Raw genomic sequence first — 12,008 nt, forward strand, 5'->3', positions numbered from 1 at the left:
TCAAACTCTGCACTGTACTTGTCTTCTTTTTTTACCTAGCAACAGCATTTTTGAAGATGGATGAGTAAAATGAATGTTTTAAGTGTTCAAAAGCGTTTTTAACAAACCCCTTTTATCCTGGGAAGATACATGTGTCATCTAAGACTTCATGAAACAGGCTACCAAACATTTTATTTCACTAAAGCACTCCTACCACACATCTCAATGACAAAAAAACAAACAAACAAACAAACAAAACCCCACCATTTAAGTTCAGTTGCTGCAACTCCTACTAATCTTAAAGTTATACATTAATTTCTTTACTAGAAGGACACAGGATCAAGTCAGTATCTTGTTCTTTTTTCTCTTAAGTGTGTTAAGTGTAGTAGATCTTGTTGTCTCCTTCAGAATATAGTCAGCAGATACATATGTAATCATTAACTATCAGAGATTAAATTTAGGATACATTTTTTCCTGTTTTTAGAATTGCACATAGAATTTTTGCTACAATTGTTAGGTGTCATGAAACAATAACAGAATACTCACATAACTAAGCAATAAATACAGTTTATAACACTACATATTATCAATAGGCTGCTCTCAAACAGCAGACAAGAAAAGGGAAAAAATGAAGGAGTAAATTAAGTTATTGACAATTCTTGAAGATTAAAACATCCCTGCTTCATCTTTCACTCACAGTTATGTGTCCCCACATGTGAACTAAATAATACAATTTGACTCTATCACTTGCTCTTGACTGAAGATAAAGTTGCTTCATTAGAGCACATAGCCTTAGAGACAAAAGGATCAGGATCAGAACTTAATTTGCTAAAACTTTATGAAAAAAATTGCTGCAACTTCATTCCAAAAATTGTATAGCTTCAAATACCTAGTGAAGCAGAAACAACCAAGTGGCCGAAAAATTCAATGAGAAGCTTGATATGTTGTTGTAACTGTGCCTTGTCTAAAAAATGCTTTGATTAAAAATACAGTTCACTTGTGCAAAGCTTAAAATGCATGTTATCCATATCTAAGATTTCCACTGGAAGATTTTCCAGGATAAAATTCCAGCTCACAGCTGCAGGCCTTAAAAACATGTGTATAAATATAAACTTCTGATAATTTATTAGCTTGATTCCTCCTGAGTTTGTCTTTTTGAAGGCAATCGCAGTCTTCAAGACCTTCCTATAGCCAGAATGCTTCAAGGGAAATAAAGAGTACATAGCAACTAAGTAGGTGCTGCACATAGTAGGAAAGCAGAACAGGCACCGATTAGGTTTACTCTCTGTATGGGATCAACCAGGGACCACTGCTAGATAAGTAACGTTTGCCTGAGTTGGAACATCATTTCTTTTTTACTTTATAAATAAACCTGAATTATTACTATGATGGAAATCCTGTGGAAGGAAAGGATGGATAAAAGATATTAAAATAAACATCCACATGGGAGAAAGAAACCATAACTAGACATGGGGGAAGGGTCTGGTTTTTTCTTTGCTATAAAACTATGTGCCTTTGATCTTTCAGGTCATAGGCTATCCAATTTTTTTCTAATTAAATACATTGTTTATGTGCTGGAGAGGTTCGTCTTAGAAAGCAAAGCAAAATCTAGCATTCATACACTAAGTGTATAAACTTTTAATCTTACAACAACATAAGCAAGTAAAGGGCACCTATTTTTTTTTATTTTTATTTGATTTTTATTTTGTAAATTTCCAAATAAAGTATAAAAGTTTTATGTGCCGATGAATTATACCGACCTTTTTGTCTGTGTACATCAACATACTTTGATATCTTTATAACATAAAACTAATTTTCTTGAGACATGCATCTGTTCTGTTTTGGAACATGATGCCAGTGGATGAAACAAGGTGAAAGAAAATACTAAGAAAAGCCTAACAATGTCAATCAGCAGCAACACAGACGGAGAGAAAAGCTTACAAAAACTGCAGGAGAATTTACTGGAACTAAGTGATGAATTTGTATCACAGTTGGTACCATATCCATTTTTTACAAGCAAATAAATGTAAGCTGGATCATTAGCACTTAAATACTATTGCCTTTCACTCATTTTATTTCAGGTAATTGCAGTTCCCCTGCTCATAGGTATGGACTTTAGAGGACCATTCGACATACTCACTTTCATTTACAATCCGTACCTAATCCCGTGGGGAAAAAATGTAGTTCTTGCTCCCATAAAGGGCACATAATTAAATACCATTTTTTTGTTCTCTATGTAAGCATTAAGACAGATAAAGATTTTATATTCAATTAGTCTGCCTTTTTACACATGCATACATGCAGAGCATACACTATTATCAGAGAATGAATATTCTAAGTGGTGTTCTGGGTACAGCCATATGCACACAGACACTGCATATGTATAGCTTGTAAAATATTTGTAGCAACTTTCATTTCAAGAACAAATCTCCCTATTAACATATGCAACAGCATTTCCAGTGCTAGAAATGGTGCGTTTTACATGGTATTTAATTGCTAGGTTCCTAATTTATAATGAAATGAAAGCACAATATGAATTTTATTTGCACTTCTCACAGCAGAGTTCATCCTATTCTCTTGTGTTTTCTAACACAGATGAAGATTTTCTTCATTTGTTCCTTTCACGTTTTACCTCCTGAATTGCTTCTGAGCTCTCATCTCACATTCATTCTCATTCCTTTCTAAATTTTGCTTTCTTGCCCCAAATTCATAATAATGCTTTTCTATTTTTCTCATCTTTTTTTCCCTGACTTTCCCTCTCACAGTCATCTGTGTCACATGAAAACATTCATATTACTTATTTTCTACCAAAGACAGCTGCAGTAAGGTGTGAAGTACTCCAGTAGATTATCTCCTTCGGAAAGAGAAAGATGTCAAAGGATTTCTTCCTTCTCTCAATTCCTCTTTAGCCCATTTTTGCATCTGAAATTCTAAATTAAAATTTTTTAGCAGTACTTTTCTTTTTGCTTTAATTCATATATTCAAGAAAAACATGTTTTAAATTCATTAAATAATTTTATAACAAACCACCTTAATCGTCACCATTCTTAACGTACTAAATGAAACACATACCTGTACAAATCTCTTCGGTTTCATCATCTATGCATTCCCTGTCATCACATTCACAAAATTTACCATAGACCAGTCCACTTCCTCCTGAGTTTACGCATTTACACCTGCCACACTGACATGTACCTGCAAACATTTAAGAAATAATGACTAGAACTTATGGAAGGAGTTTCATCACTCCATCAGCAACAGTAAATATTTCTGAGCAGTATCTAGATAACGAATGAAATGGAAATAATCCACATCAGCAAGAAGTCTAATGTTGTCTCTAAATAGATGCAATATTAAAGTGATTCACTCTTAATAAGCAGCATTATATTTTAATAAGTAAATTTCACTTCTAGAATTGTCTGTCTTAATTCATGTATTTGAGGAATTAAATCAGCTTTAAAAATTATATTTTCAGCCAACTAAGAGGAAAAAAAACATGCATAGTCATCTTCTCAAGAATAAAACCTGATTTTGCCCAGCTCCACGGTCATCTTAGATAAGAGTTAGAGTTTTGCTATTGAAGATCTGAAAATATGTTTGAATAATTTCAAAAAGTGTATTTGCACTCTAGTCACCAGCCTCCTTTTATGCTTATTATATGAGAAATAGGATTTAAAAATATTAAGATTCTATCTAGAAAGTGATTAGTGTGCCAATATATTAGACAACAGACAAGCCCACTGTCTCAAACACAAGAGTTTTGTTTTGTTGCTCCAAGGGAAGTAGCAATCCCCTCTTTTCTCTCAGAGAGACAGGTCAAACCAAACCAAACAACTGCCTTCTCAGTACTTTTTGCTTTGGAAAATGATGCATAACTGTCCCAGTCTCAGCTGCGACAGAGTTGATTTTCTTCAGAATGTCCAATATGATGCTATGTTTTGACTTTAGTAAAAACAATATTGATAACAAACTGATGTTTTTGTTAATTTGTTGCTGAGCAGTGCTGCAAAGAGTCAAAGATGTTTTAACTTCACATGCTGCCCAGCCAATGAGGAGCTGGAGGTGCACAAGGAGGGAAGGAAGAATGGCACAACCAGGACAACTGATCTTAACAGTGCAAACAGGCATTCCATAACATATGGTGTCATGCAAAGTGTGTAAAACTGGGGGCAGCAGGCCTGGGGACTGGCAGAGGGTTGGTTAGTGAGTGGTGAGCACTTACACTGTGCTTCACTCATTCTGTAAATATATATAAATTTACCATTACTTTTCCTTTCCTTCTCTGTTTTAGTAAACAGCTTTTATCTCTGCCTGATTTCTACCTTTTTTTTTCCCCCACTGGGAGGGGTCAGAATGAGCAAATAGCCTTGTAGTGCTGAGCTGCCTGCTCACTAAATTTTCCACAAGAGTTTTTTGATTATCATTGTCACAGTTTTGGCTGGCTACCAGGTAACCACCCAGCTGCTCTTTCACTCCTCCTTCTTCAGCAGGACAGGGGGAGAAAATATGATGAACAAGCTTCTCAGTCGAGATAAGGACAAAGAGATCACTCATCAATTACCATCACAGGCAAAACAGGCTTAGCTTTGGAAAGATTAATTTAATTTGTTGTTGATCAATAACAGAGTAGGTTAGTAAGAAATAAAAACAAAACTAAATTGAGTCTTAAAACCTATTCCTGCAGGGGCTCTCCATGGGCTTTGAACACCTTCAGGCGCCATCTACTGCTGCACCCCAGGTTCCTCTATGGCTGCATGGGGAGATCTGCTCCATGTGGTGCCTGTGGGCTGCAGGGGGACAGCCTACACCACTGTGGGCCTCTCCTGAACTGCAGAGAACTTCTCCTTCATGTCTGAATCACCTCCTGCTCTCCTTCTACACTGACCTTGGTGCCTGCAGGGCTGCTCTCTCACATTTCTCACTCCTCTCTCCCAGCTGCTGTTGTGCAGCAGTTTTTCCCTTCCTTAAATTTGCTCTCCAAGAGCACATCCAGCATCACTCATCACTCATGGCTCTGCTCTGACATGGGGCAGCTGCTGGGCTCTGGTCACAAGAGCCACTCTTACATCCCTGCTGTAGTAGGTGCTAGCGAGATGGGATGCGCCTCGGAGATGGGAAAGACACCCTGCGTTCCCAAAACTTTGCTATGTAACAAAATATGAGCTCAAAAGTTCTCAAAAAATTGCATAGCTTATAAACATTCTGAAAAAATATATATTTGAAATTGTGATCTAACACACAGACACACACAAAACTCACTTTCTGTATTAATGCCCATAAATACAGCTTACTGATGGGCAGAATATCTGACACAAAGGCACTTTCATCAGTCTGAAGCAATGGATAAACTATAGTTCTAAAGCAAGCATACTAAATAAATGCACACCACATGCACAGGAATGAGCCTATAGGAAAATCAAGCATTTTAATATATGCACAGTTTTTTATCAGTTTCCTAGAACATATTATACAAAATTCTTAATCAGACAAGAAACCAGTGATGCTTAATATAATACACAGAGAACCTCTTAAGCCATCAAGACAGACAAAAGACATCTTACCTGCACCAGAGCAGATGATATCTTGAGAATTCTTACACATTTCATTGCTTTTCTTCCGTGTAAGATTGCAAGTAGTTGGATACTGACAAGCTTCACCATACCAGCCTTCATCACATTTGCACTTCCCACAGTCACACTTTCCATGGCCTAGCAGTGGAAGGAAAGAGTGTGTCAAGTCCTTTTTTCTCATTCAGAAAGCTGTATTTTTGAGTCCATTTTTTAAAAGTAGATTTCATTAATTACAGATTTAAAATGAATATAATTAACAGATTCAATTAACATAATTCATATGAATTTATAAGTAGATATGAATAAGTATGATCTTAAATGTCTAGAGACACCTGAAATCACCATAACTTTGAAGTCTAATGTATGTCTAATGAAGCCTAATTTTGATACATCTACAAAAAATATTTATGTAATGATTGAATAAAGAGCTAGAACATCCTGTATGAACAGTGGTCTTTCTTATTACTTTCACCTCTTTCTCATTTCCATGCTTCTCTACTCTTCAACAATTGACATAACAAAACTGGAGGTTCAGAGACTTCATTCACTTCTTCGGCCAATTGTTGGCAAAGGACAGACAGAAAGTTCAGCCCGAGGACACTGGAATTACTTTTAGTGACACAAATCATGAAGAGGTGCATGGAGAGGGCCAGTAACAGTGGCAAGCAGTAACTCCCTCCTGCAATAGAAATAACAGATCCCACCTCTACTGAAAGGTGAAAATCCTTTTTTATGAAGCCTCCTCTAGCTAGTGATTCCTCCAGCCTTCGCCCATCTACTTAAACTCCATTTGGTTGTTGCTGCAAAAGTGAATTTTACAACTATATGGTGACAGTATATTGGGAATGTTGCATGTTTTAATACTCAAAGAACTGTATTTACTTACAATTATTTGCCAAACACATTTGTCTTAAGTGAACAAATGCAGCTGCTTAATGATACCTTGTTTTTTGATTAACTGAATAATACATTGCTTAAAGTTTGTAATATATCTAATAGTACAAAGAACTAGAACAATAAAGATAGATAAAGTTTCTATAAATTCTTTACTTTTCTTTAAATATAGCCAAATGCACAGACTATGTGACAATTTACACCATTTCTGCTGTATATTATCAGCTTCCACATTAAATTTTAGGTGCAAATTTCTGTTTCTTAATACTTTAGGCATTTATTTACAATTTTTTGTAGTAAATATAAAAAAAAAAAAAATTATAAATACTTTAAAATAAAGTATTTCATTTTAAAATAAAAAAAAAAATTGTATCTACTTAACTGAAGTAAATTATCTTTCAATCACTACATCTGTTTTAAATGCACTTGATACCTGCAGAGTCAGCTGCCTGAAAATGGAAGCCCAGCCTGCTGCTAATGAAAAAGAACTTAAATAACTACAGTAAGTGAAACATTTTTAAGAGAAAAAGGAGTATCTTGTGTTTCTCCATAACAGTTTGTTTGCCTTCCAAGATGGCCCTAAGACAAAATTCACAGAATCACAGAATCACAGAATCACAAGGTTGGAAACGACCTGCAAGATCATCCAGTCCAACCACCCTCCCATTCCTATCAGTGCCACAAGCTACTAAACCATCTCTCGTAGCTCCTCATCCAGGTGCCTCTTGAACACTACCAGGGACGGCGACTCCACCACCTCCCTGGACAGCCATTCCAGTGCCTGACCACTCTCTGAGAGAAAAAGTTTCTCCTAATATCCAACCTAAACCTCCTCTGGTATAACTTCTGGCCATTTCCTCAGGTCCTACTATTTGCCTGGGAGAAGAGGCCAGACCCTTTTACACCACAACCTCCCTTCAGGAAGTTGTACAGTGCAGTGAGGTCTCCCCTGAGCCTCCTCTTCTCCAGACTGAACAATCCCAGCTCCCTCAGCCGCTCCTCATAAGACTTGTGCTCCAGACCCCTCACCAGTTTCGTTGCCCTTCTCTGGACATGCTCCAGGGCCTCAATGTCTTTCTTGTAGTGAGGGGCCCAAAACTGAACACAGTACTCGAGGTGCAGCCTCACCAGTGCTGAGTACAGGGAGATGATCACCTCCCTGCTCCTGCTGGCCACACTATTTCTAATGCAGGCCAGGATGCCGTTGGCCCTCTTGGCCACCTGGGCACACTGTTGGCTCGTGTTCAGCCGAGCATCAACCAACACCCCCAGGTCCCTTTCCTCTTCACAATAATCCAACCACTCATCCCCAAGCCTGTAACGCTGCATGGGGTTGTTGTGCCCAAAGTGCAGAACCCGACACTTGGCCTTGTTAAACCTCACCCCATTCATCTCAGCCCAACAATCCAGCTTACCTAGATCCCTCTGCAGGGCCTCCCTGCCCTCAGGCAGATCAACACAACCTCCCAACTTGGTGTCATCTGCAAACTTACTCAGGGTACACTCAATCCCTTCATCTAAGTCATCAATGAAGATATTAAACAGGATGGGCCCCAGTACTGACCCCTGGGGGACACCACTTGTAACAGGTCTCCAGCTGGACTTCACTCCATTGACCACCACCCATTGAGCACGGCCCTCCAGCCAGTTCCTTATCCAATGGAGGGTAAAACTGTCCAAGCCATGGGCAGCCAGTTTCCGCAGAAGGATACTGTGTGAGACCATTTCAAAGCCTTTGCTGAAGTCTAGGTAGACTACATCAACTGCCTTTCCCTCATCTACCAGTTTGGTCACCCAGTCGTAGAAGGAGATGAGGTTAGTCAAACACGACCTGCATTTCATGAACCCGTGCTGGCTGGGCCTGATCCCATGGACAAGCTGTGTGATCTCTCCCAGGAGGATCTGTTCCATGACCTTCCCTGGCACTGATGTCAGTTATTCAAATAAATAGCTGGAAAAAACATAGTAGAAGAACACATGAGAGAATCAAGCTCCTTCTTGCTTTTAAACAGGAGGTGCCACCTTGTTAATTTTTTTTAAATAATTCTCTGTCAGTAAAAGAGAGGGAAAGAAGAGAGTAGAATTAAAATATATAATGAAAAAACTACTCTTGTGATTACTCCACTTCACTGACAGGCAGCAGCATAATTCATTCTGGAAAATTGAGATAAGTCCAGGTAACTGAAAAAAAACTAAAGATATAACTATCTCCCCATATTTTACTTGTTTTCAAGGATTACTTATTGCAGTGACTTTGCATTTTCCATGTTAGACACTCTTGTGATTCAGCAGTTTGATATTTGCTGATGAAAATGAAGAAACAAAAGAGGTGGTTTAGTAAAAGCAGAACAGATTTTCCTGTTCCCATTCCTAAATGACAGAGTAAGGCAGAAGCCACTGCTGGTTAGTACTGTAGGTCCAGCAGCAGTAATTTCTATTAGAGATTCTCTAATACAATGTGTGATGCAGAAAGGAAAAAAAAAATTAACTTGCATTTATACAGCTGCTTACAGAAGATAAGTAAGAGATATCCATGAGAATAGGCATGCAAAGTAGATTTTTGCTTTATTCAACAAGAATTAATGAAATTAAAAAAAAAATAATGAAATCAAACTGAGAGGAGTAATAAATCTCTTGCATGTGACTGAAGACTGCTATAAGGAATTTAACTCGTGAATTTGTGAAACTGTATTCGTGATTTTAATCTTGATCACTCACTTAACCTGATTTTCCCCATTGCAAAGTTTTTTAGAGCTGTAAACCTGTAATAATATTCTACTAAAAAATAAAATTGGGTGAGAGGACTATACTGTAGTGTAGAAGGCAATCAATGTACCTGCAATATCTTGTGTTACTTCCTGCACCTTTCCTGTCACATAAATGATGCAGTAGATAATGCAAGTCAGTGGCCACAGTAATCCTCTTCTTGTTTACTTTCCACTTCAGCATGCACCAACAATACCATTCTTCCTCATGGCCAAAATAAGGAAGTGATGAACTATTAATCATATATTCTATGGGCTGTAAGAATATTCAGATGGGTACAGAAGTTTTTTAATGATTTCAGATTCTTTTCACAAAAGTTTGTGCAGGATCTCTTTTGTTGCACGTAGATTTCTGTTTTAAATGAAATAGTATGAAATGTTAAATAAGGAGTACATAGCGCTGTGAAAGCTGTGAAGTAATATTGTAACTTCCTAGAGGGTAAATTCTACTATCAAGAGTGAGACTCAGGTATCTGAGGATGGGCCATAAAAAAGAAAAGTGAAGAAAAGTGAGCTACAAGACCTTACTAAACAGTTGGTCAAGAAAGGCATATCTCAGAATAAGTGATGAAACATTTGCTCCATTTTACAAAAATTACTGCAACATAAATAAATGTGAAGCATAAAGAAATTAGAATTTAACTTAAAAATAGAGAATGTGGGATATAATAAAGTCTAAAAGAAGTTCTAGAATTTCTTGAAGAAAAAGACCGTGTCTGTGGGCTGTAAAAATATCAGATTCAAACATGTGGAAAAACCTTTTATAATAAAAGGCTTCATTTCTAACTGGATGAGCAATCACCTCTGAAAGTATATCTGGAGCACACAGAGAGCTCATAGGGTGGAAAATGAAACTAATATGCAAGGAAACTGTCTGATGTCAGAAAATATATGGAGGAAGCAAGAACAGAAAATTTTAGGCAGGGTCAGATCTTGCAAAATTGCAAGTACTAAAATGTACTTTCATCATTCGAATAAAAAGAAAATAGAAAAAAAAAAAAAGACTTCACAAAGCAGCAAACAGCATTAAGATTACAGATAATTTACAGACAGTCCAAAATGAAATTAATATGGAGATGTTGACCATAGTTGTAAATGCAGTGCAGCTAGTGATACAGACTATGGAAATGAAAATTAATTATCAGAGATGAGAACAAAACAAAGACACGAAACTGTTTTAAATGAAGTGTCTAGACCATGAGGGTGAGACATCATATCTTCACTCCAGAGTACTTGCAATACTCGTATATGAAAGGCCATTTTAATAACAAAGACTTCTAATGAATCTAACAGACTGTCAATCAGATGTCTGAAAAATAACAGTAATAATAAACTCTAACTCTTTTTGTCCTTTAAGAAAAAGGAATGTATGTGATCTGGGCAACTGAAAAATGTTCTGACCTCATGGGGCAGGTTGAAAGAATTTGAAACAAACTGTGAAGCACTGCACAACTAGAGGTATTGAAGTAGTGAGAAATGGAACTTATTTCCCATATTCTCTATTTTTAAATTATGAACAATAACAGCTTTATTCCAAAATAGACTATGTTAAGTTTACCTGTCTTTATAAGATTACCGATATTTCAAGCGAAGGAACACAGGAATGGTCTGAACATATTCACCAAATATGATAACACTGTGGAAAAAAATTAAATTATTCTGGATAAGGTATGCTAGAAAAATGTAGGGACCACAATTTGATTTAAGGGAAGGAAATATCATTAGGATGAATGCAGTATTACTAGAACAGTAATATTTGAAATAATGTTTTTGGAACTGAACATATTTTTTAATGATGTTGATACAAAAATCCACTGTATGCTAAAAACATTTGCCAGTGGCCCAGTGATCTAAGATCTCAGTAAAAAAGTGAAGATGGAAAATCATACAGAATGAACTGGGCTGACAGTCTGAAGGACTGAAGTAATAAAAGTCAATTTAAATTAGACTTACGAAGCTCAAGGTCACGCACAGAGAAAAGGAAGAGATACCATAGGCTACAACCTTTCCAATTGGAAACAGCAAGAACCTAAGAATATACTCATGTCAGCTGTGGAAAGATAGTGTGGCTAAGTCTTTCACCAAAATTGTCTCAGACATACACATTGAAGACATATCAGGAGGGGCAGAAAATGGTCACAAACCATGGAAATCCTACACACTTGAATATTAAACAAACATGGATCAAAGTCATACTCAAAAATTACCATTAGGTCTCTAAACTTCAGAAGAATAAGTGAAGTTTTTCAGACAAATACTAGTGGAATTGTAATCACTTACAAGATGGCAATAGAAACACAGAATCATCCAATACCCTGAGTTGGTAGGGACTCTCAAGTTCAACTTCTGGCTCTGCACAGGGCCACTCAAAATTCAAGTCTTATGTGACCACTTCCTTAAGAAGCCTGTTCCATGCCTGACCACTCTTTGGTGAAGAACCTTTTCCTAAATGCCAAATAGACCCTCCTTCCGCCCCCAACACAGCTCCATGCTGTTCCCTCGAGTCCTATCACAGTCACCAGAGAGCAGAGCTCAGCACTGCCCCTCCACTCCCCTTGTAAGGAGCTGGTGACCATGACGTTACTGTTAAGAGCAATGACTAGGAGTTAAACCATCTCACTCAAAAATGATACTTAAAACCACGTTCAATTGGTTGATGACTTTCTTTTGCCCTCAGACTCTTAACATCATTCTAAAAGCATTTTAAAAATGTTTTTCTACTACAGATGTGCATTCCTATACATCTAAGATTGAAGATACAAAGGTGAAATCTCTGATAAAAGGTTCTGAAAGTGAGTGG

At 37.2% G+C, this 12,008-nt stretch overlaps 1 protein-coding gene across 1 annotated transcript in view; it reads right to left on the reverse strand.

Annotated features, from left to right (window-relative positions):
* Positions 1-12,008, reverse strand: part of ITGBL1 (integrin subunit beta like 1) — a 128,885-nt gene that overhangs the window by 69,008 nt on the left and 47,869 nt on the right. The window contains 2 exon segments of the mRNA XM_048929385.1: positions 3,052-3,174; positions 5,541-5,687. Of these exon segments, the coding sequence (XP_048785342.1) occupies positions 3,052-3,174; positions 5,541-5,687 (270 nt within the window).

The sequence above is a fragment of the Lagopus muta genome, chromosome 1, assembly GCF_023343835.1.
Source record: "Lagopus muta isolate bLagMut1 chromosome 1, bLagMut1 primary, whole genome shotgun sequence".
Taxonomy (NCBI): Eukaryota; Metazoa; Chordata; class Aves; order Galliformes; family Phasianidae; genus Lagopus; species Lagopus muta.